This window comes from Drosophila eugracilis, unplaced genomic scaffold, assembly GCF_018153835.1.
Source record: "Drosophila eugracilis isolate 14026-0451.02 unplaced genomic scaffold, ASM1815383v1 contig_2167, whole genome shotgun sequence".
NCBI classification, from domain to species: domain Eukaryota; kingdom Metazoa; phylum Arthropoda; class Insecta; order Diptera; family Drosophilidae; genus Drosophila; species Drosophila eugracilis.
Genome location: NW_024573052.1, coordinates 3208610 through 3234114, shown reverse-complemented (window position 1 = coordinate 3234114; position 25505 = coordinate 3208610). Strand labels below are relative to the sequence as shown.

Below are 25505 nucleotides of genomic sequence, written 5' to 3'. Positions count from 1 at the left end.
CCATGAAGAGACCTGTGGGCCCCAGAACCGTTCGATTCTGGGCTCCTCCAACGCTGCCCCCAAACAGGCACAGTGAGAAAATCTCAGTTAGCTGGCAAGGAAATCAGCAAAGAGGATGCCATCCAGAATGGATGATTTCTTGCTGTGCACTCGGCACTGCTTGTTGGAGTTCAGCGGTCTTCCTTGCACCGCATATCGAATCGATTGGCATGGAATCTGGCCCGAAAAGAGGAGATCATTTATGGCGGTCACCTTTCGCTGCTGTTAGTGATTTGCACAGCCAAAAGCTGCCGTCGAGTGACGGAAGTGCGTAGCTCCCCCCCTATTTTCATTGGTCTAGTAATGAGGTTCAGTGCGCAGGACAGGAAGTGCGCGTGGGATGCAGGAGAGTAGCTGAATCCCATGGACAAGTTCAATGTCGTTCGGCATATATAGTCGCTTATTTTATCTGCAACTGCGGCCACTTCATCGCGACAGCTTCCGTTGCGAAAGACCCCAGCGGATTCCTTGACTGCTCCTGACTTTGTCGGGGGCGATCTGAGCAATTGCCGACCTGTGTTTTCCTCTTGTTTCGCCAGCATTGCTGGAATAACTCAAAATTAGTTCAACAATCGATCGATCGATCGCTTGGGAATTGTCGGCACTCGGCCTCTGATTAACTTGGCCATATGCAAAAATGCAACCCCAATGGTTAACCAACTTTATTTATGCAAAGTGGCTTGCTCAAACCGAAAGTCCTGACAAATTGTTAGGATAATTTGTGGTTCGGCAATCGCTGATCTGGCAGATACTTGAGAGTAACTGTAAAGTTACTGTTGCTGGTTGAGGAAAAGGGGGGGAGATCTTGAAAAACAAGGCAGAAAGAGTCTTCGTGCCAAGATCATGCTCAAGATTTACACTTCCAATGTCTATTTCCCAGTCCAAATTTCTAGATACGCAAACACATTCGAGATTTCATTATAGTTATCAGTTTAATGTCCTCCATGTTGGTTCAAAAAAATGTACTTAAGCCTAGATTGTCTTCCATTTACGAGCTAGCCTTATAAACTATATAAAAACTTAACCGCTAATTTGTACAGGCAAAAAAAAAAGGTGGGTTTTGGGCAATATAAATACTCTGTGGCTGAGGTAATACTTGTTGGCCAATCAATGGTTGTTGTGGGCGATGCTTGAGGGCGACTAGCGATTGCGGGCGGTGCAGGGAGAGCCCTACAGGTCGTCCTGCCAGAGGGAGATGTAGTCGAGGATGTCCTCGTCTTCGGCACCAGAGCTGCACGAGTTGTTGCGGTAATCTTCGTAGCTTGTTTCCAGCTTGGCAGCGATGTTGGAGGAAGAAGTGGTGGCCGATGATGCTGCTGGTGTGTAGTAGGAGCTGCTGCTGCTGCAGGAACTGACGCTGCCAGTGGGCGATTGCAACTGCAATTGCTGCTGCCAGGCGTAGAAGTGTTGCTGTTGCTGCTGTTGCTGTTGCTGCTGCTGGAAGTGCAGATGCTGCTGCTGCTGCAACTGCAACTGTTGCTGCTGCTGCTGCTGCTGGTGCTTCTGCTGGTCGTTTTCATCAATGACTTTCTGCAGGCGTCGAATGTACTCAACGGCCATCTTCAGGGTGCTGACTTTGCTGAGTTTTTTATTGGCGCCGGGACCGATTCCACGGCGACCGTTGCTCAGATCGGCAATTACGGCCACGGGAATGTGTTGCCTCAGCTGGCTGAAGCCGTTGTTGACCTGCTTGACGCGGTTGCGTTCCCGGGCATTCCGCCGGATGACAGAGGGTCCATTGACCGGGGAGGAGGACTCCTCGTCGTCGTAGAAGAAAGACTGATTCTCGCTGCCCAAAGCCATTTTCAGTTTTGACTTTTGAGGATATGTTGATGTTAATGTTTAATGACTAAGATGGTCTTTGCTTGAGCGCTGGCTCCGTTCTGATGCCCTTCCCTGTTCCGTTCGGGCTATTTATAGGGGTCCCAGGGCCTAGGGATCTCGCACGCGGCTATCTACCTGCCCCTGCACGAAAAGGTGCAACAACAGCATCATCACTCAAGGATCGCTTGAGTCTCGTGAGCGGAGTGGTTTCTCAGATTTTTCTAGAGAGGCCTCTCTCAGAGCGAGAGAGTGAGACTCTGCGATTTGCAGCTGCCTCTGGCTTGAGTGTTCCCCGTTTCGAGTGGGAAGAGTTTCTCGTTTCTCCTGAGTGGTTTCGCCCCATCTTTTCAGCTGCCCAATGTCTGCAAACCAAAACTTAAACCTGGCTCTGTCGCGTGCCGGCTGCCAACCGGTTTCAAAAAGCAAAAAGGTTCAGACTTTAGGCCCCAGACCCCAGACTTCAGACCCCAGACCGCAGCAGCAACCCCTTTCAAGCAAAGGCGCTCCGGCTTCTCCTAATGAAATTGGCCAGCCAGCTTTTACGACTCTAATAGTTGGGCCTCAATAAATCAGAAGTCAGTCTTAAGGAATCAAATGCTAAGCTCACATTAAGTTTGTGATTGATTTTATGTAGGAACAGCGGCTATACTTTACCATACCAATTAGAAGTAAGAACTACTTCTTAAGGATTACAGAAGAAAACCTTCAAACGACGACATTTCATCGTCTTTGTCCTCAAAGTTGACCTTCTGATCGACTCAGTTGACAGCCATTTGGCAGTCATTGAAACCAAGACCTTGGGCTGCTGTCCAAATCCAAAGTTATATGACCCTCCAAGGGTCCAAGGCCGCCTCGTCAACACCTCAAACGGTGATCCATTCGAGGTTGGAGATCCAGCAAGGCAACCTGATCAGCCGGAGGCACTTTTCTATTAACACTCCTAATGCCCCGTGGTCCTTTATGCCCGTCGTAGCTGTTGGAATTCCTCTTGGCCGAAAGTCGAAAGCATTTCGAAAGCATTTAGGCGGCCAGGAGGCTTCCATTATGCCCAGAAACCATTGTCCGGCGATCGCCGCTGGAGGATTCTGGTTGCACGCTAGGAAACCGAGCCGAAATGGATTTGAATTGGCATTGTCGCACGCTGGGCCTCGTTTAACACTTCGTTGCCGGAGCTGCGGGGGACACGGCGTGGCATTGCGTAGGGAAAGGACATCTGAGGACATTCGAGGACATCTGAGCACAGGTCACTGGGCATCCCCGATTGTCAACCAGATGGCCAGAGACCGACCGGTCGAAAGAATCGATCATATCCGGTCGGTCATGCAAAATTCGTGTTTATGCAATAGAATTTAGGGTAGATTCGGTCATGGTTTTGATATTGTCTCGGGCTTTTCCATGTTTTTAGCAGAGCCACTGCCGCAGCATGCTTAAGGATTGGAAACTATTTAAGGATCCTCTGTAAAGATCAGCTCCTGAAGAGCCTTGCTTGCTTTTTCTTGGCCCGTTTCATTTTCCATTCGGCCTGCAGCTAGCTCCATGGAGATATATTTTGTGCGAGGATCGGTGGATCGGCGGATCGGTTGGCGATCGGCAGCATGAGGCGCTATCATTATCTGACACAAAAATTTAATATAAATTATGTTGACATGTTGGCTTAAATACGTATGTATGGGTTTTGCCTTTTGCTTTCGGCCGTCGGCTGTCGGCTGTCGGTTGTCGGCTTCCTCGCTGGCTTGCTGGCTCGCTGCTTTGCTTACGACCATAATTGAACCCAAAATGAATCGGCGATGCGATGGTCTGGTCGGCTTCTCTGACTTGGGGCCGACTAACTAGTTCAATAATTGCTAGTAAGACACGGGGACAGCAAAACGAACGAAACGGAAAACCCGCGGGGATAAGTCGAAGGGGGTAAAGGGTAAGGGGTCTCTGCATATATGGCATATCCAGCGAATGAAGATGAAGTCGTCATTAATATCGACTCGGCCTGTCAATAACTTGACATCGCATCATTTTTTCCACACTTCTCTGCAGCGGCACCCTTTTGGCACAGTAGAGCCTCGTTTAAGGGACAGCAGCTACCGTAGGTCTTAACAGTACAAGGTCAGGTTATGGTCGTTGTTGGTTTCTACCAATATGGATGGGATCCTAAACTAAACTCTGCTCTGATTATCTGCTATATTAAGAAAGAAGATCATTGATCTAGGAAAGTTGGTTTAGTTTACCAGATATTGATAATACCATATAGCAGGTTGAGATATCGAATCCTTGAGTTCTTCTCCAAGTTTAACCGAAGGCTTAGACAGTCTTAAGCTAAGCCTAGGTATCAGTGATCGTATTTCAGTGGCTGATCAAATCAAAAGTCAACTGTCAACTGTTCATGGCCATCAAATTGCCGCCTGATCAGCGCTGGCCCAGCCGATGAAAGGGCGAAAGCCGCTCTTGATTTCGATTTCGATTTCCGATTCTGCTGCCCCTCCTTACTCCCACTTGAGATATATATTTTTATACATATATATATGATTTATGAAAGCAATGGGAATGTTTCAACGAATCGGTGCGACATCTAAGGTGAGCGATTTGACGCCGCCGATTCTATTTGGCCAATGCCTTGTATCGCCAACTGGCCCGAGATATTTATGACCAGGAGGAGCAAAAGGCCAGACCAGGAGCAGCCAGAGCAGGAGCAGCAGCATCAGCTCCTCCTTGAGAAATCCAACGAACAAGGATGGTGATTTTTGATTAATTGTAATGCGAGAACTTTGATTAATTGCGGGCGGCAAGCTGGGCCAACATAACAATTTGTTTTGGCATTGCATTAAATCAATGGCAAGATGTCGAGGGGGAATGGGCTTTTCGGTTTCGGGCATCATCGCGGCGTGAGATTGTAAGGCCAACACCTCGATAGCCTCTGCTGCCGTATTTATGAGTTGGCTCGAAATTTATGAATGGTCTGGTCACTGTTTTGGCCTCGACCATCAAGCGACAAGACACTGAGAGAAATGTCTTCGTCTTAATCGCAGATCATTCAGGTCAGAAGGGATTCCTAGAGATCTGATACCAAGACATCCCAAAGTGTTGATGAAAACATCTCAAATAATATGATAGCTTTCCGATTTCTTCGCGTGTACGCGCTCTTCTTCTTCGCCTTTCATCTGCTGGCGATTGCAATTATGCAAAAAGTTGTCAAATACAGGAGGCAAGGGGCGTGGCAGAGCATGACTATCAACAAAATATAATCAACAACAACAAGGGCTGCCGAAAAAGTGGCCAACAAAAATTGTACCAGTTTCTGTATTTCCCGACAGAGCTCAGCAGAGCTCTCAGCAATTTACATGTCTCATGGAATCAAGAGCACTCCACATTCTCCGTGTGCCGCCCAACAAAACCAATCAACGCGTCTGTCAAAGCCGCAAGGAGGAGGAGGAGGAGGAGGAGGAGGAGGTGGTGGCATGAGGGGCAGGCTGGAAGCGGTTGCTTATCGGTAGCCGCGCTGAAATCGGCTTCTGGCACTCACGATCAGCACAAAACCCGACAGTCGACAGTCGGCAGTGGACAGTGGACAGTCGACAGTGAAGCCCCCCTAAAACCGAAAACCGTGAGCTGAAAGCCCTTCCCCCGCAGCAGCACCCAAGCGGTGACCAAGTGCATCGCCGACTGGAGATCGACCCTTTAGCGATCCGTGCTCGTTGCTCCTGTCACAATTACAACAGCAAGTGCAGCGAACTAATGACGACCACGGTGGCAGTCCGGTGCCCCCGCACAGTGGTACGAAAGCCAAGAAACTTGGCATAAAAGTTGGACTTCAACTTCTGCTAGGCTACTTACTAGTTATTCCAAAACAATATTCATGAAGTTCATTGATTTCTCATATTTCCCATCTGATGTTGGAGTGAATTTCCTTTTCCGATACCCTCGAGGCACTGTGCAAGTTGACAGGGAAACCTGATATTGCACACACGCGCCTCATGGCCCGAGCGTTAAGTTGAGGTCTTGAGGTCTCGCAGATCAGCGCTGCATACTGGGTATGGGGCACTGGTTACTGGCGGTGCACTGGCCATCGGGAGCCTGTCGTCGAGGCTCGAGACCCAAGACCCGAGACCCGCGACTCGTTTTACCTTTTGGCGTGCGCGTGCAGTGCAATTAACTTTTGTAGTAAGTCAGCCGGGGCAACACTTGACATTGACTTGGCCGGCGATCGGGATGGGGATGGGGATGGGGGATGGGGATGTAGATGGGAATGGGAATGGGAATGGTAATGTGGATGGGAATGGGGATGGGGATCCAAAAGCGTGGACTTGGGGCGACAATTTCACCTGTTGGCTCTTGCTGCTGACACAGTAACTTATATTATTTGCATGCAGGAAACTGGTTTGGGCACGTAAAATGTAAGATGAATATGGCGGACGTTGCCACGTGCAAAAGGCCGAAAATGAAGTAGAGAATGGTCTAGTTTTGGTAGTTTTAGTAGGGGGCGTGGGCCATCAGGGTCAGAGTTCAGGGAGTCGCACGCTGTGATCGGTACACGGGATTAGTGAGCTATTTCGATTGCGGAGGCGTCGCCCCATGTCTGCCAATATAATGTGGGTCACCCTCTGTGACCCCGAACCAATTACGAATGTCCTCCCAATTGGCAGGCTAATTTGTTCTCTCTCCTTCAGCACATCATTAGTTCATGTTTAAGGATGGCCATTATGGATGGGTTTCCCTCGCAGAGAGATCTTCCCCTCATCATCGAGATTGCTACTAACTAAATGCGAAGTCTAACTAAGAACCTAAGTCTAACTTTAACCTTTCTTAGTTACATCTTCAGTGCAAGATTTGCACCTGAGATCCTGAGAGGTTCTGCCAGGCTGGCCATTTAATGTGGGTCACCTGCGGGACTGCTGGCCAATTACGAATGTTTTTCCATTTGTAGGCTATTAATTTTCCTGGGCCCAGCCACTTCAGCACATCATTAGAGGGCAGATCTTGTTCAATTTTTGGTGGCTTGTTCTTGGTTTCGTTTTCAGTTATGTTTTTTGCGGGAATGGGCCGATTGCGTGCGCCTCGTATGCTGCCTTCTGCCTGCTGCCTTCTGCCTGGTGCAGGTCTTAACTGATTCTCATTGATTAATTGCCATCATTAGCATACGGCAACGACGGTATGATTGATATGGATATGGCCAAGTGCATATATATATAAATATATGCAATATATATAGCCTATATGGCTGGACCACCGGCGAAGTTTCACCTCGCCGGAGTGGAATGTGGAGCTCTTAATGCCGCACAGCACCTTAAAAGGCAAGTGGCTCTGAGATTTGGGCATAGAGAGATCCAATGGGCGCTAATTGTTAACAAATTGTTGGCCACAAAGGGAAAAAGAGGGGCGAAAAACACGCAAGGTTCGTCGGTCCTCCAGCATCGGTGTATATTGTATCTCCCCCCTCCTCATCCTCCTCCTCCTTCTTTTTATTTTTATTATTTTTGGCGGCGCACGCAATCCTCGCGTAACTGAGAGAATCCATTACAAGACTTACAGGGTCACGCAGTCCGTACGTAGCCCGAACCCTTTTCCCACATCCCGATCCTACACTACATACACACAGTAGCCGGGAATGTCGGCCGAGAGCGGCATTGTCAAGTTTATTAGACCATTCCGCAGAATGGATGGCATAATAATAATGATGAGGCGCATTCCGAGCATCGTTGCCAGGGCCTGGGAACCGTAATTGAATATTAAATGCAAATTTTAAAATAATTCGACCCAGCAGAACGGCCAGAAACCGCTATCAGCTATCTGACTGATCTCATTTAAATTACAGGTGCTTGTCTTTGAAGTGCGGATGTATTTTCCGGACTCTTGTTAGCCTCTTGCCTTAGCCTTTAACTATAAAAATGCGGGCTTTATACTCAAAGGTCTTGTTGAGTCCCCATTTCTCTCTCAAGAGAATCAGTATTCTGCCCATAACTAAGCCACAAATAGTGAAAATATAAAAGTTTTTACCTTTAAGCTCTCATATAACTTGAGCTTTCATATAACTCATATCATATCATATCATTCAAGGTTCATAATGTAAACTTTTGGCCATGTTACCGCCTATCGAAAGTGCGAAATCGGGTTAATCTCTTCCCCCTCTTTCCCCCTCAAACTAGAAGTATTCTGCCAATAACATAGTCAATAATAATCCGAATTTGGAATGTAAAACATCGATGAATTCGTAATTCAAATTCCATGAAAACTGCATTCACCCTTTAAAATGTCAAAACTTTGCCATTTTTCGTAAACCTTACGAAAAATGCTGAAATCGGTTTATCCCATTTTTCTCCTCAAGGCGACAGTATTAAGCCCATAACTTGGCCAATAATGGTCCGATTATGGAATTTCATACCTCGTTGAGCTCGTAATTTGATTTCCAACAAAACTGTGTCCCCACCTTGAAACGTAAAAATCTTTTCATTTTTCTCAAATTTTAATGATGTTATCTGTTATCGAAAATGCGAAATTAGGGACAAAATTGATTTTCCCAAAAAGGAAAATCGAATGATAGGGGTGGTAAGTGGTCGTCATTAGCAGCACAAAACAGTTGTTTTTTTGGCTGTGCGATTTGTTTTGACCGAAATAGAGCTAAAAATCCGAAAATAATGTTGCAAATTTCTGTTAAAAATCGGTTTTTTGACATTTTAGCCATTAAATCAGAGCTCGCACCAAAAAATCAGAACAATAATGATAAAAGCCAGTATAGGGGTGTTAAGTTTCGGTAGTTATCTGCATAAAACAATCATTGTTTTAGCCGTGCGTCTTGTTTCGACAAAGTTAGAGCTAAGAAACGGCAATAAAACCGGAATCTATTCTGTCAAAGGACGTATTCTTAATTTTTGGCTAATAACATCAGTTTTTTAGCCATAGCACAGCCAAAAATGGTCCAAATGAGGAATGTAATACCTCGTAGGGCTCGTAATTTGATTGCTTTGATTCCCAATTGATTTGCATTCAAATCTGGAAAACTTCATTTTTGGGCATTTTTTTAAGATTTTGATGATGGTACCCCTTATCAAAAATGCGAAAAATTGATAAAAATTCAACTTCATAAAATGGCCAAACCAATGATAGGGAAAGTTAGTTTTGGTCGAAAGCTGCTCAAAACTGTCTTTATTTTAGGTCTGAGCCTTCTGTTGACCAAGTTATAGCTATAAATCCGATAAAAACTATGATAATTTTCTGGCGAAACGCAGAATCCTGATTTTGGTCTCAAACTAACAAGAATTCTTCCTATAACAAAGCCAATAATTGTCGGAATGTAGAATGTGATATAGCGTTGAATTCGTAATTAAAATTCCAATCAAACTGTGTCCCCACCTCAAAATGTCAAATTTTTGTTGATTTTCTCAAATTTTGATGATGTTACCCCTTGTCGATGTTGCGAATCTTGGTTTCTCCCTATTTCTCTCCCAAAAGGACAGTATTCTCCTCATTACTAAGCCAATAATGGTCCAAATATGGAATGCAATACCTCGTCGAGTTTGTTTTCGAATTTCCAACAAAACTGTATACCCACCTTGAAAAGTGATATTTTTGCTATTTTTCATAACTTTTGATGATGTTACCCCTTATCGAAAGTGTGATATTTGGCTTCTCCCCATTTCCCCTAAACATTGGTAGTATTCTTCTCATAACTAAGGCAATAATGGTCCAAACTTGGAATGTAATACCTCATTGAGCTCGTATTTTGATTTCCAACAAAACTGTGTCCCCACCTTGAAACGTGGAAATCTTTCCAGTTTTCTCAAATTTTGATGATGTTACCTTATAGAAAATCCAAAAAATTGTTAAAAATTTAAATCCACAAAATCCTCAAACCAATGATGAGGAAAGTTTGTTCTGGTCGAAAGCTGCTCAAAACAGTCTTTACTTTAGCTGTGAGCCTTGTTTTGGCCAAGTTATAGGCATAAATCCGATCAGAAATAGTGCCATTTTCTGACGAAACTCAAAATCCTGATTTTAGCTCAAAAGTAATCAGAATTCTTCTCATTACAAAGCCAATAATTGTCGGAATATGGAATGTCATACATCGTTGGATTCGTTATTAAAAATCCAATCGAACTGTGTTCACAGTTTAAAATGCGAAATTTTTGCCATTCTTAGCAATTTTGATGATGTTAGCCCTTATCGCATATCCACAAATTGGTTAATCCCATTTCCCTTCTCAAGATTGCAGTATTTTGTCCATAATTAAGCCAAAAGTGGTCCAAACTTAAAATGTCATACATCAATGAAATCGTAATTAAAATTCCATTCGAACTGTGTTCCCACCTAAAAAAGTGAATTTTTAGACATTTTTCTCAAAAATGATGATGTTACCCCTTATCGAAAATGCGAAATTTGGTTAGACCCGATTTCCGCCTAAAAAAGGTTGTATTATGCCCATTACTAAGCCAATATTCGTCCAAACATGAAATGCCATACATCGTTTAGTTGGTTTTTGAGTTTCTATCAAATCAGCATTTAAAATCAGCAGTTCAAAAAGTAATTTTTTGTTGTATTTCCAAAAATTGCCGCTGCTGTCCCTTACGGAAAATGCAAAATTTGGCTATTTCCGATTTGTCCAAAAATGAACTGGCAATAAAATCTGCACCATACGCTGTCAGCTTGAAAATGAGGAACTACAAAGCTAATTTATGAAGTAATCCTAAGATTAAGTCGAGGATGAATTACCTCAGTTTAGAAGTGATAAAGCCATCAGCTAAACCATGGAGTTAAGCACCCGTTCATGGCGATGATCTAATCCTAATCTTCAGGCCTCATCCCTGGAGTTTTCTGCACCCCAATGGTTCCGCCATTAACATTACGCTGAGATCCAGAAGTGTCCTGCATTTAGACTGATGAATAGACCCATCGAACGGACTCAATTTCTCGTGGATCTCATTCACACGTTCTCATATTTCCTGTGCCCACTTGGCCGGGCAATTTAGTGGCCTCCACCTGCCCTGGCATTCTCGGCCCCATATCATATGTGATCGATTGAATAGACGGAGCCGCCCCATAATCTAGAGCCATCCTGATGATCGTGGCTCGTCATCATTATGCGGCCCATGGAGCTGCCATAACTTTCCATCAACAGTTTCAATTTCAATATAGCCCAGCCAGTCCCCCTAGAAGTCCCTCGGCCACTGTCAACGGTCGGGTAAAAGTAGCTAACTACCAGTTTTTCCTCCCTTTTCATTTCGTTTATGTTTCTTTTTCGATTCCCATGCCCTGCCAGGGGGTATGCCAAGTCCTTGCAACGGGCAAGTCTCATGTCGAACGAAGGAGGGTGTTCGAAATTCGCATTTTCTTGATGAATTTTTAGCAATTGTGTTTTCGCTGTTTTGCTGGGACTTTGAGGAGGATGAGCTGGGGACTCTTGGACACATCGCCTGGGGCAACAATTTCATTTTCACTCCCGAGGCACCAGCTTACGACGATGATTATGACGACGAGAGGACGATGATGATGAGCTTGCGGCGACCGCAGGCAAAAGTGTGCCCCAATTTAATTGAAAGCGGTTTTCGAGCGGCCTTGGCCACTCATTTTTTCTTCTCTTTTTTGTATTTTTTTGTATATATTTTTCCCTTTAACTTTTCGCAGTTTCATTTCGAGGTGTTGCCTTTAGCTGCAGCTTTATTGATTGAATTGACGAAATGGAAATTTGTCAATTCTCACCTGGCCATGTGAATAAATATTTGTGGTCGAGTTTGTGTGTGTGTGTGTGTGTGTGGAGTCTCAGACGGAATCTTTGCGGTTGACTTTCAGTTTTTGGTCTTTCGCTGGCCCAGGCAAGGTCAGAAAGTCTTTAAGATAAGGGGCCGAGTAAATACCCCCAGCGCAGCCAAGGGACAACAGCTCAATCGCATCCTTGCGGCCAAAGTGTTATCCTGCCTACAAGAATAACCTTTTAATTAAGCCATGACGATAAGCAGGCCGACCGACCGTTTGACTCTCTTCACGCGTGTTTGTCATATCGGAAATAAAGAAGAACCGGACTTATCGCCACGGTCCTCCATGAATGAACTCTCTCGGATCTTAGGAAGGAAAGGCAAGGGGAAGGGGTATCGCCTCATGAATGAAACTCGTTTGACATTTGGCAAACGATTAGATTGGACCGCAGCAAGTGCATTAGTTTTATCCAGCTGCACACGGGGCCGAGCCTACCTTCCTTTTGCTTTACTTTCTTACCTGCAGATACAATTGTATCTTTTCGTTTCGTTTTTTGTGCGGCTACACGCTACATGCTCGCGCTATCTTTATCGCACTTTTCCGTTGGGTTTCGGGTTCTGGGCTAGGTTCTTCTTCTCTTACTTTTACGATCTTACCGCCAACAAAGTCATTTCTGGTCCGGCAATTTCGCAGTGGCCCCAACCGATGTCATAAACTGCGGCCATTAAAACGAAATTTCAATTGCAGGCGAATCCAGCGGATCGCATCCCAAGGGGCCAGCAGGCCGCGAATTGAGCGATTAACTTGCACTTTCCCTGCTCCCAATCGAGATCTCTCCCTCTGTCGTTCTCCCAAACTATGCCTTAATTTGAGCTGGAAATATATCGGAAAAATAACCAAATAATCGGAGTGTATTTAATAACTTGCTTGGCTTTGTGGCGCCGCTTTTTATTGCAAGCCTAGTTGCAGTTTCGATCCGCTTTTATGTGGCCCCCTGGCTGAGCTCGCATTTCACGCCTTCCTGCGACCTTCGGCAATCAATTAAGGCTTTGATTAAAGAGCATAAAACTCTTGATTTGCCATGCCTTTAATTGAATTCGCTGAGATACCGAAAGCGGTCTGTTAAATACCCTGTTTACAAGCTGTCCGTAATCCACTTTTCCGTTGAGGGGCCAAGCGAAAGACTGAGGCGACGAACTCCGCTGGAAAACAGCTTGAGACGACTTTGTAGGCACTTCTCTGTGGCACAGCGGTGGCTCAGCTTGAACTAGGAAAGAGCTGGCGCCTTCAATTAAGCTCAAATCAGTTTGCTGATGAAGCTGCAAGATGGTTTCCCAAAACTTAAATTTAAAACCGCAGCAGGATATTCAAATGAGAAGGGCAAAACTCATACGAAACGGAAGCCACAAATGGCAGCGTGAAATTAGAGGGCGTCTAACGTGGAATTAGCAGCTCGTTTCGTTCGCCGGATTTATTGCATTTGAATAACTCAAATTATATGGCCAGACCGACTTTTATCTCAATATTTGTTTTGGCCAAAAGCCGAAGGGTCGCAAAATTTCTATAATTTGCATGGCCTGCTCTGCTGCTCTGAGTTTTGGGCTTTCTTATTTTTTTGGCTATGTAAATCATGCGGTCTTAACCGCAAATTAGCCACACGTACGATATTCTCGCGCGTTTCTCGTTTCTGGTTTCTCGTTAAGCCTTAACGCTGCCTTAATGTTAACCAATAAATATCAGACAGACTGGCGTGTTAATAGAGCAAGTGTTGTTTTGCTCACTTTTGGCGTTAAGTGCCTCGCACAGGCACAGGAGGCTTCTTCTTCTTCGAAGCCCTGTCCGTCCGTCCGTCTGTCCGTAATCACTAAGTAAATAAATGCTGCCTGCTCCTTATTCCTCTGTTTGTTTTTCGAAAGTTGGACAAAATGCCACGCCCCCGAAACTGGGGGCATAAATCATCGCCTGGATGTGGGGTGCCGTGAATAATCGCAGATGCACAGTGGAAAAAAAACCGATCTCGCCTAGCTCTATCGATAATTGTGACTCTTCAATCTTAATCTTGTTTTGTTTTTATGAGAAAATTTATATTTTGATGGAAAATCAGGAAAACTTTTCATTTAATGAGTCTTCTTTTGTGTTTTTTCCTGGCCTTAGGAAGTGAGATCCCAGAAGGGGGCCACACTTGTACTTATGTGTGAAATCCTCACCCTCGGAGGGAAGAGTTATCTTTAACGTGCTTATCACCTGTGAAAACCCTAAAAGTATGTTTGGATCTCAGTTACCTTTCCAATGACGCGATCAATCTATCTACCTCAAAGGTAAAACTCTTGCGTGTCGACTGTATGTAGCGCCACCTGTTGGTCGGCTTGCCATGTAAACTTCGCATGACGCCACCTATGAATAAGGCCTTCCCCTGCTCGATCTTCAGCCTGAGTGTCTTCAAACCTTGCTAAAGATCTTGCTTTTTTATACTTTCCGTGTTCTAAAGAGATCCAGAAATATCATCCTCTTTCTGTTTTTAAAAAAATGGTTTATTTATTCCTTGCTTAAAATACAAAACTAGGTGAAATTCTTGATTTGCCACTTGTGATCTTTGATCTTTGTAAAATAACCGCAGTTGCCGTGTGTTTTTTATGCGTCGTTTCTCATGAGTTTCTTTGTCTTTAAATAACCTATACAAGAAGCGAGTGAGTGAGAAGATACCCGTGTACCATTCAGGGGCTGAGTTAGCCCTGGTGCTGGTGGTGCCACCAGCCAGACTGGCGGGCATTCACGTAGTTCTTCAGGCCATCCGGATGTCCACTCGATGGGGCTGGCTGGTGGGTGGGAAAGAGATGGGGACCGCCACTGGTCTCGTAGTTAATGCCATTGTGCTGGTTGAAGATGTAGGCCTTAGGCACCTCCACTCCGGCTGGGCCCACTGTGTTCGTGGAGACGCTGATGCTGGAGACCACATTGCCCGGATTGGCAGGCAAATAGGTGCGACTCGGAGGCGGTGGCGATGACACCCAGTTGGTCTGCGGCTTCTGTGGAAGAATGGGGCGATACTGCTTGGTGTACAAGGGAGGGCCAATGGGCAAGGCGGGCTGCTTGGGGATGGAAACGGCATTCGGGGGTCCATAGGCATTGTTCCTCAGATCGCACACGGTATTCTCGATCAGAGTGGTCAGGGGAGCCGTGTAGATGCGGAAGTTGACATCGGAATAGTCCAGGTCGGAGAGTAGGAAGACGGGCATCCTGTCGGACAGAACCCAGACATTCTTGTTCTCATCGATCTTGACATCGGCCGGGAAGACCAAGCCCACATCATCGCGATCCACAATGCCGTGGAACTGCGGGGTGTACGGCATCGACGAGTGCCAGCATCCCACGGCATTTTGGTCGATCAAATTGAAGAGCTCAACGCCGTCGTCGCTCATTACTCGCGAGGTGGTATGGGCATTGGGACCACGTTCGTCCAGGGCGATGAAGTCATGGTAGCTGTCCTCCGTCCTAGTCTCATCCCTTAGGATCCTTGTGGAGACGGCGAACTGACGATGACTGGCCAGGGGACTGAAGTACAGGGTGCGATAGCCATCCGAACGAATGGGCGAAAGGGACATGCCAAAGATACCCTCCTCACCCCACTGGAAGTTGATTCCGGCCACGTTGAAATCGCCCCTCAACGGGTCTGGGAAGAAGTACGAATGGGCCGAGAACCTCCAGGACTTGTTCTGCTCCCAGGAGTAGGTGATCAGGCCATAGCCCAGCTCATCGGCGAAGTAGGCAAAGGCATCGTCGCAGTTCTTGCCAATGTCCACGGCAATATTCGCGATGAAGGTATTCGGATTGGTGTCCACTCCAGGAAGTTCGTACCTTCGGATCCTGGTGTCGGTGGCCAGGTCGAAGACATTGACGGCGTAGGGGCAGGGATTTCTGGTGGTGTTGCCGATGCCCACGGTGCCCGTGTCCAGGACCCACAAGCGACCGCACTCGTCGACCTTGATGCGATAGGCGGTGGTTATGCTGTTGGCGCAGTCTCCGGCGGTATTGGCACGCCAGTCTGGGTAGGGAATGAGCTCCGGGGAGCCCGTCAAGCTGCGGTCCATGTTGATGTAGGTGAGAGTGGCCGGAATGCCTGGGGAAATTCGGGATATCAAAAGAGTTATTCAGAGTTTAGTTTGGGGATGCGGATTTCTGCTAGCCAATCTACTTAGTGCCGGAAATGGTTCCTTACTAAAAGAAGCTAATAAAAACGTTGTCTTGTCTTCGGCAGATGATGATCTCTTGGAAGATAAAACAAATCGTTAAGGTGTTGGCTCAGACGATATGCTAAACTTAGCATCAATTAACTAAGCACTAACGACGCTTTAATGGTACGACGCTCTGGAAGTGGACAACTTCTGGAAGTTCTAGGTTCGCAGAGCGATGGCGCGACCGCTTGGGCAAACCTGAGTCATAAATTAGCTCATAAAGTGGCACTGTTGCAAGTTGCGTGCAATTTCCGATGTCATTAGCCGGCAGCAGCAGCAACTGAAGCAACTCGCTCTGACATCATCACCAATATATAAACGATATCTTAGCTCTGATGTATGTACATACTCTGCCAACGCCATCGTCATCGGCATCGGCATCGGCAGAGTTTCCGCTCCAGTTGCTTCTCTTCAATATCGCTTGGTTAATTGAATTGCCGGGCATTTTCTGGTTTCGGTTTCTGTATAGGTTTTTCTCTTTCCAAGCGACATTTCCACGCCGCCCCCTATGCAGAGTGGCCCGCCCCATTCGATCCGCCTATTAATCAGCGATTAAGCGATATATTTGACAGCCGATTTTCCGCCCCATCGTCGCCTTTTAATTTGTGAGTGTGTTAAGATAAATCAGACTACTAATTAGTTTGGGGAAATTGATGGTTGTCTCAGGCAAAAGGAAGATGAGGAATCTCTCAGTGATTACTGATCAATATCTCAACTGTTTCGTGGACTTAAACTAGTCAGATGACTAGACTTTACTTGCAAGTTTGTTTGATTCTAATCTGTAAGTCTTATTGCCAGTCTCCGCCCCCTGCAAGTCGGCCATTTTTTGCTATCTCATTTGTGATTGAGATAAGCCTGCGTCTCGGAATGGGCCACACAGATCGAGCGGTTAATGCGTCCACGTCTGCGACCACGACCACGACCAGTCAATGGATCAGTGAATCAAGTGGCTTGAGTGGCTAAATGACCAGTGGCTGCTGACTGCTGGCTGCTGGCTGGTGGCTGCTGTCTGCTGGTTCAATGGCTGATGGCCTAATGAATCTGTATGAAACACGAGCTGTTGGCTCGTTATCCGGCCAATTAATGTTGCCAATTCTCGGTTTCAGTTTCATTTTCAGTTTCGGTTTCAGTTTCTGTTTCTGTTTCTCGATCGCATTCTCATTTCAATTTCAATATTGATTTCTCAGACTCGGATTCGATTTCAATTTGTAATCCTGTCGCTTAGCCCATTACTTATGTGGGAATTACAGAGCCGCATTACGGCAATAACTGTCGGTTTGTTTTGAGTTCGGAACTGACGTGGAGGACTGATTATCTAATGGACTTTGCCGGAATTAGCCAAATAAGAGCCATTAATCAAAACCATAACTGTCAACTTCAGGTGTCTTTTGAGAGCTGTTGTTGCCACCGCCGATTTGCTCTGACTAATTGATTTGCTTCGATGGCCATTGAAGCGTGCCTCAGAGTGCCTCCACTTTGCCGCAACTTTCACGAACTTTTGTTTGCCCAAGCTCGGCCTTCTGGGTTTTGTATTTCTGTGACTTGCGCCGGGCATTCTGTTTTGCTTTTTTTGTCTGTACTTTGAGACCTTCAAGGCTGGGCCAGAATATGCCAAATCCATCCCCATCCCCCCCTTTAAGTTAATTAATATTTCTTGTGATTCCTAATCCCCAGGTAAGACAGTGGCTGACTCCCCAAAACAAACTCGAAAAAGGTTTGCAAACAGTGAAACAGTCTGCGCCGCAGAACAAAGCCATTGTGCAACTCTCACTTCGATCGGACAGAAAGCTAATCATTGGTTAATGGCATAATGCCCATAATAAGTTATTGTCTGTGATTGGATTTCCATTTCCATTTCTGTGCGGCGACCCTGAAGAAGCCTTCACAATTCGGATGGTCATATAATACCATATAATGCCTTAACCCATGCCCAATGCCGCGCTATTGGCTCCGATTTTACAACGGTTAATTGTTTAAAGTTTTCAAATGTAAATCCAACACGCAAGTATCAACCGGATCCGTAAGAGGTCGGTCGACGAGCTAGCAAATCACTTTCCTGGAACTAATCGATGGGGGTTCTGGGCAGTCAAAGGGTTAAACTAGTGGAAGTTTTGGAAGTTTTTGAGGCGAAAAATCTTTGTTTTTCCCGCCCAAAGATGGTGGAGTTCCCCAATTCTACAAAATCAAAACCATTTTTTTGTTCACTTTTTGAAATTTTTACCCCATAGTATCATAGTATCACTGAAAATCGATACATTCTTGCCACCATCACGAGTACATTTTTCATGGCACCTATCGGCGCTCCAAAGGACGGACTGCCCACTTGCCCCACCGCACAACCTGAATTGATCAATCAAGCCAAAAGCGAACTGTCAACAACCGCTGGCAATTCCTCAATCACTCAGATTCCGACCCAATTTGTAAGTGCTAATGATGCCCAAACTTAGCCACGGCACGCTTGCAATCTGCATGCAATCTCCATGTGGAGATCCCCGATCCCCCGCCCGATCACCCCCATCCCACCCACTTACCATCTCGCCAACGGGGGACGGTGACGAAGAGACGATTGCCAAAGTGCTCGACGCCAACGGGTAGGCCGTTCTGGGGAATGTAATCACCGCTGGCCAGAGCCTGCTCCTTGAGCTGGTTGTTCGGGAAGGCGAAGTCCAGTTGGTTCCAGCTGTAGCGCTCCTGGAGCTTATAGGCCGCCCACGAGGGAGTCGCCACCAGCAGGGTGACCGCTGCCACCAGGATCCATCCTTTGGTTCGGAACATGGCACTAGACTCTTGGTCAACGAACACACCAAACACACTTGGCCAAATGGGTGGATGGCAAACAAAAAAAAAACAAAGAAACGAAAAGGCTTTTAAGTTCTTCTGCGGAGGTTCTTTAGTCCCGATCTGGGGGATATCTCTCTTTAATCCTCTTCTGTGGACCGTGGCGCGCTTACGACTGTTGGCCGGAATATGTCGGCTACGTTTTATATGAGGTTTTTTTTCTCCGAAGACGCGGGCAGGCCAATGAAAACGAAAACGAAAACGAAAACGAACTTCGGTGGTTTCAGCGGTTCGGGTGGCGGTTCAGTGGTCGGTCGATTCGGTGGTCGGTTGGTCTATGCGGTTCCCATGGATCGGCCAAGTTAAGGCATTTCAGTGCGTGGCTTTTGTCCGTCATGATTGATTTTCACGCATGTTTAATAAATTCGAGCCCCCGAAACTCAGCTAAAAAGCTGCCTTTCGCCGGGCTTGCAATTTTTCTTATTAACTCTTTCAAGTACTCCGAGTTCTCTATACTACCTTCTGGCCTTCATCGAGCTGTAAGGCTGTGAGGGCTGGAGTGCAATTTGCTTATAAAATATCGATGAACATAAATCAAATGGGGGAGTATCTTTCTGCCTAAGGCAGAATCTGCTTAAGGGGGAGGACATTTCCAAGCACACTTTTGGGCTGAGTTGGGGGCTGCGTCGTAAACTTCTTGTTTGGAAATATTTTAAGGCTTTCGGGCCTAATGTCTCCGTGGAATGTCTCGTTACTCTCAATGGCCGCCTGATTATTTGGCTTAATTTACATTAATGGGAATGGGAATTGGCCAGAGCACTTACTTCTGCATTAGTTTAGCTAGTTTATATGCAAATAGGCAGGGCATTAAGGCTTAACGATGTTAATATAATAATATTTATCACATTTGTAGAGTATTCGGATCAGGTATTTCTTGTCCGGTTCCATAAATCTGAATTACTTGGGCTCGTTTCGACGATTGCCTTAGCTTGAATTTCGATTGGGCCGTTCCGATGATTCACACTTTGGCGAGGGTCAAACTGTTGGTTTCCGCTAATTATGAACAGGTGATTTTTTAGCATAAACTTAGGTACTTGGCTAGATATATAGATACAAGTTGAGAGAGAGAGAGTGAGAGTTACATAACTGCCAGCACTAACTGGACGTAATTTGGCGTAATATTGCGGTCCCTGTGGACCACCTGGACTTTTCGGGGGAGCCCTAATGAATGGGTAATGCTCTAATGGCCATCGCCGCAAGCGTATGCGAAAACTGCAACTGCAACTGCAACTGCGACTCGCATAACTCTTGCACCTGGCCAGCCAGAAATAAGGTAATCCAACTCTAGCCACACGCATAATGAACGAGCTGAAACCTCGTAGCTAAAGATACGTTTTACGAGCTCCACTGAAGAAGTGGTTAGCATTAATCTGCGAACTAAACTCGAAGTAAGGAAAGCATTAGAAGGTAAAGTTGGGATTTCTAGGATATCAGAAAGGAGATTTTACTCCGTTCTTCTCTGAGTTCCTACTCAGAATCTACTTAGAATGTTCTTTAGTGGTTCTCCATTTTGCCACAGCCCAAATCTATTCTAATTTCATGCAAAATATTTGCCATTCGGCTGCCCCTTGGCCGCATTCTGAGCCCTGGCCTGGCTGCTGCGGCTGCTCACCCACAGATCAGTAAGCGGACCGAAAAATATGTTGCACATAATTACGGCTAATGCTGGCTGAATTTATTGCGATCGGCAGGTCCATAAAAAGCCATACTTAAAATAACCAGTACGCTTTTATTAATTAATTGTGTGTGCGTTGCATAACGAGACCAGAGACCAGAGACCAGAGACCAGGCACTGGCAAGGCAATTAATGATGCGATCGCCAGCAGTGGCAGTGGCAGCCGTTGAACCTACAATTTAAATCGAATTGGCTCGTTTTTGTCTGTCTGTTTTGTCGTGTGGGATGCTGCGATGCATGTTTTGGTTTGTTTTGGGTTACAGTTTTCAGTTGCAGTTTTCACAGTTTTCACAGTTTTCGCTGTTTTCGCAGTTCAACGCTGGCAGCGATGATTTATACGCGCTTTTCTCAATAATTGAAACAAGTTATCTGCCGCGGCAAGAGAAGCAAACGAAACTAAAGACAACGAAGCCAAACAACATTATCAAATGGCTAAGTGGCCAGCCAAAGTGGCCAAAAACAAAAACGGATATTTGTGGCATAATTGACAAGTGATTATGCAACCAGCAGAGGCAGAGGCAGAGGCATAGGCAGAGGCAACATTAGACATTATTTACACACAGGATAACTCGAAGTTGGGCGGAAAATAAAACCAAATACCGAATGACATTGCCCGGCCCGTGTTTCATGTTTTGTTTTTCGTTTTCCTTTTCTTCCACTTATGGCAGGCCGCCTGCTTCCACATATCCCCCCCCTCCCCACTTGGCTTTCCATCTTCGATCCATTTGGAAAATGGCATGGAAAACCTGTTGCTCAACCGCTCTAACCTTAGTCGCGTACAGCTTTTCCATTCGTCTTGCTCGATGTTTGTCAGAGTTTTCAAGTTCAATGTCCATGGCCCTGACCGGCCCCCGGACCCCCTCTTTGGCGTACTTCTCTGCCGGATTTATTTGTCTTGGCCAAAATCGGACAGGCCGCAGCAGAGATTTCCTGCTCGCAGGCACCCATCGCAGATGTCCCCGTCTGACATGCACTGCGAGAAAAGCTATCTATGAAGTATTAGCATTCCGAAATTGCATCTTTTGGAGATAAGAGATTCCACTTTGTCAACTGAAATTCTAGGCTAGCCACCAAGGAATCTTGTAAATTGATTTAAGCCAAAAGTGGAAAACATTTAGATCTTTCCTTAAATGAGTTTTAGCTCAGATTAGCCCATTCTTAGTCCTCAAATGGAGTAATTAGATGCCGGCAAAGGCTCTGCCTGCTTGCCGTTTGCAAAACTAAGCAAATAAGACCAAAAGTTTCCGTAATTTGATTTCTGTGTAAGCTTTAGCTCGCTTGCCACATTGCCAAAGACATAATTTGCCTGCTGTGGCACGCTGCACGGTGCACAAGCGGAAAGATCAACTCAAAAAGAGCTTAGGGGAGTGCATAAATCAGCGGGCTGCATTCGAAATTGATTAGCAACTCGTCGGCGGGGCGACTTGGCTATCTTAAGCCATCGCCGGTTGCATTTCTTATGGGTCTTTAAGCCACTCAGTGCGGTAATCGGGCGATAATCGATTAATAATCGCCCGATCTCGTCAAGGCGAACATTTCCATTAGTCCCCGAATGAGCCAATGGGAATGATATACATCTCCCAAGTCAACTGGTTCCGTTCATCATCCAGTTCCGCCGCATAAATCCGTGTAAAGTGTCCAACCTCGTTGGCCAGCAGTCAAAACACTTATTGGCCGCCATCAGCGTGGCTTTCGATATTAATAAAAGTAAATGGAAAACAAGCATAGAGCAGCCACTTACTTAATCTGGGTTTATTATTTTAAATAAATTCCGTTAAAAGGGGTATAAAAGTGGCCATTAAATAAATCAGACTCTTTATGAATTCATTTCGAAATTCTGTTTAAAAGTGGCAAGCCTAGAGCGGGGGAGGTTTCCCTGATACCTAATAATTCTTAGTAGAACCCTTTAAGGCCTTAACTTAACTTTAATGAAAACCAAAAGTTTAGATTAAGGCAGAATGATAAATATTTATTATTACAAAACAAAAAAACAAAGAAAGAAAGAAAGAATGTCGAGAACTTTCTAGTTCCACCACCATGGAGGGGATGGGGTGACGTAGTTGGCCACATTGAGGTAGTCCTGCTGGACGTCATCCGGCACAGAGTCAGCCGACTCCGAGTCACCGATGAGGGATTCATCAGCCTCGCTGTCCTCCAAGGGCTGGGCACTAGCCAGGGAACCCATTAGGGCCAAGATGAGGACCAGGCCAAGGATCAGTTGATGGAAGAGCTTCATGTTTGGAATACTTGGGACGGGGACTTGTGGGTTTGATGGAGAAAGTGATCTGCGGCTGCTTTATATAGTCAAATCGGAACCATTGGGAACTAGGGCTCAGGTGTTTTGCCGGTTATTTTCCGGCCAGCCTTGTTTGTCTTTTCACATGTCTAGAAAAAAAAATGCCAAAACAAGATAACTGGGCTATATTTGCTCATAGCTTTTGGCACGAGCTCTATTGAGCTGGTCAGGGTTGCTTTTTTTTATCTCTCCTCCTAACAAATATTTTACGTTTTTTGCCTGTTTGCCCGTTTTGCTTTTCTGCTTTTCTGCTTTTGAGCTACTGATATTGAGACGTGCGTGCGTGCATGCTGGTGGAGTATCGTTTATTGATTTCCTGGTGAAAAGCTGTTGTTGCTGCTGCCACTGTCGCTTCGGCTGCCAATTAACTTGCTAAAGAGCTGCATTGCTGCCCCATGTTGCAACATTGAAAACGTCACAGCCATGTCGCCCGCTGTCCAGTTTTGGCACTCGCCTTGCTGCAATTAGTTTTCAATTAAAAACTATTTAAATCGCAACGGACGGCCAAGCGGCTTCCTTCTGCTAAATGGCATCATTAGTCACTAGCGCCAAGCTCTTCTGGAAAGATAGCAGCCAAAACTGGCCAAGATGGCACTTCCTCAAACGGAAGCTGAGCTGCAGATATAAACGTGATTTTATCTTCATAATTAGCCAATCATTCGGAATGGGTTTTAATTTGAGTTCAGTTTGATTTGGGAAATCAAAATCAGAATCCAAATCATCAGCAGTGAAAGGGTTCCAGCTGTCTGTCAGCGGGTGCAGGTTGGCTAATCTACATATCGATATATTTTGCCTGAAACGATGAACAATTTTCGATCACACCCCGCTGGCTTTTCGAGCGTAATTAGTTTGTAATTTTTTGTGTTCTTTTTGGCAATGTGAAGGACCGAGCTGGTAGACCCAAATTGTAAGCCTCTAATTATGCATAAAAACTGTGCCTTTGTCTTGGCCAATTAAATTATTTAGCGATAGGCAGCAGCAGCAACAACAACAACAACAACAACAACAACAAAAACATATTAAATTAATTATCAACTGAAGCTGAACCGAGCGAAGCGGCGGACTAAGCTGATGTTTGAACAACTGCTAAACGGAGTTCTAAGTGGGGTGGTGTTTTTCTTCTGAGTGGAACAGCCAGCTGGATGGGTAGGTTTTGGCCAAGCCAAAACGAGCGCCCTTGGGTTCTTGCCACGCTCTGCTTCCTCTGCTGCCTTTTGACGACACGCCGCCGGCCCGAAAGTGAACTGCACAGAGAGAAAAGTTCTCTTCGATTCTTCGAATTTTGAATTTGAGTTTTTGCCTTCTGGCCAAGTCAGCTATTGAGCTTAGCTAGGAAATAAGCGTGGCCCGCAATAAGAGAAGCCGCGAGTTCCGCTTTGGCTTTTCGATTGCCTATTTTGGGGGCGATTACGCATACGCCCCGGTGTCAAGGCTAGCAATGATTTGCTACAAAAATGTAGGCAGACTCGCAATGAATGTACTTCCACTTTTCAAATCAATTGTATGCCAAAAAAAAGAGGGTCTGTCGAAGCTGAATATACCCTTTAATATAGCTTAGAATAGAAACTGATCGATTCTTGCATACCCAGTGATCTGCTTACTCCAAAGATCAGCTTTTTCTTGGGAAATCTTATAAAGTTAAGACTAAATTTTAGCCCTTAATGTTGAAATTAAATAGGTATTTGCCCGTTAAGATAATGCCGCATTAACTTCTCGTAGAAAAGGGTATCGCAAATTGGCAAGCAAATATCAGAGTGACCCACCACGCCCGTTTGGTGTCGTTTTTTTCTCTCTTTTTTTGGCCCTCCAGCCACAAGGCTGAAACGGTTTCGATTCCGTTAGCGATACTGCAATGCATCAGCCATCAGCCGAGCAATCAATCAATGCTAACATTTCACTTTGCGATCGAATTGGATCGAATCAAAGCAAACAAATTGGGCCACAAAGCACGGCCAAAATCGCCGATCATTACCCAAGTTCCGATCGGAACCGGTTCGCGCTGTGACCTAACTAGCTCGCTGGTTACCAAATCGTTAATCCAACACCTCTGGATTTTAACTCCAGTTAAGTTTGCCCGATTCGCTGGGCAAAAGTTTTGGCCGAAAAGCTGTTGGTTAAAGTCTCGGAGCCCAAGCCGAAAGCTCAGGATTGTGTATTGGCAGCAATGGCTGGGTGAATGTCTTGAGAAATGTACATATTAGTGTAGACTAAAGGTAAACTAAGTTAATTACTAAAAAAAAAGTACTTAAGGAGGTAAAGAGTGGGTTAGTCCCTCGCTTAGTTGTACCACCAAGGTGCTGGGGTGGGCGGGTAGTTGTCCACATTCAAGTAATCCGGGTTGGCAGCGGGCAGGGAAACGGAACCGGTGGTAGTGGGCCACCCTCGAGCTTCGACGCTGTCGCGTTCTTGGGGATCTGGAAGAGTTCTGGAGAGTCGATTCCATCTCAAGCGTTTGCTATTGGGTCGCTGCATAACGAACGAAGTCGTAGGGGCTTCCACATTTTTCAGGACCCGCTGACGTTCCAGTTCGTTAAGGGCCTCCAAAATGAGGCTCAACTTCTGGCTGTCCCCCTTGGAAAGGGGGGAAGATACTCTGGCATGGCCACTCTGAACTCTGGTTGGGAGGAGGACAGCCACCAAGGTGGCCACCATGAGAACAAGCCACTGTCTCGACATGATGCTGCACTGGATCTAAAGTGCTCTTAGCGGGCTATCAGCACATTTATAGCCCGTCTATGATAAGGTACACAAGTGTTAATGTTGCATCGACTTCTCTTGACATCGTTCGGTTCTGTTTGGAGAACTCCAAGCGCCTTACGTAACGCTGGGTAAATGTTTGGCCAACATACTGAGCCATGCAAAGAGCCATCAAGGTTAAGTTCAGCCCTGGGGTAGGGCTCGTAGTTCGTAGTCATTAAAAGGCCTC

The 25505-nt window shown here is 45.7% G+C and overlaps 4 protein-coding genes across 4 annotated transcripts; all 4 read right to left on the bottom strand.

The window, feature by feature from the left end:
* Positions 1-945: 945 nt before the first annotated feature.
* On the bottom strand, positions 946-1908 carry LOC108105420 (achaete-scute complex protein T5). Its single transcript, XM_017211968.2, has one exon. The coding sequence runs from the start codon at positions 1840-1842 to the stop codon at positions 1210-1212; it is 633 nt and encodes a 210-aa protein (XP_017067457.1). The 5' UTR covers positions 1843-1908; the 3' UTR covers positions 946-1209.
* Positions 1909-14053: 12145 nt separating this feature from the next.
* On the bottom strand, positions 14054-18710 carry LOC108105526 (protein yellow). Its single transcript, XM_017212155.2, has 2 exons — positions 18302-18710; positions 14054-15655 (listed from the first exon to the last, which is right to left on the bottom strand). Exons 1-2 carry the CDS (start codon positions 18543-18545, stop codon positions 14265-14267), a joined length of 1635 nt encoding a protein of 544 aa, XP_017067644.1. The 5' UTR covers positions 18546-18710; the 3' UTR covers positions 14054-14264.
* A 3533-nt stretch (positions 18711-22243) lies between these two features.
* On the bottom strand, positions 22244-22581 carry LOC108105441. Its single transcript, XM_017212026.1, has one exon. The coding sequence runs from the start codon at positions 22517-22519 to the stop codon at positions 22307-22309; it is 213 nt and encodes a 70-aa protein (XP_017067515.1). The 5' UTR covers positions 22520-22581; the 3' UTR covers positions 22244-22306.
* A 2107-nt stretch (positions 22582-24688) lies between these two features.
* Positions 24689-25254, bottom strand: LOC108105422. The gene has a single exon (XM_017211971.2). The coding sequence runs from the start codon at positions 25229-25231 to the stop codon at positions 24857-24859; it is 375 nt and encodes a 124-aa protein (XP_017067460.1). The 5' UTR covers positions 25232-25254; the 3' UTR covers positions 24689-24856.
* Positions 25255-25505: the final 251 nt, after the last annotated feature.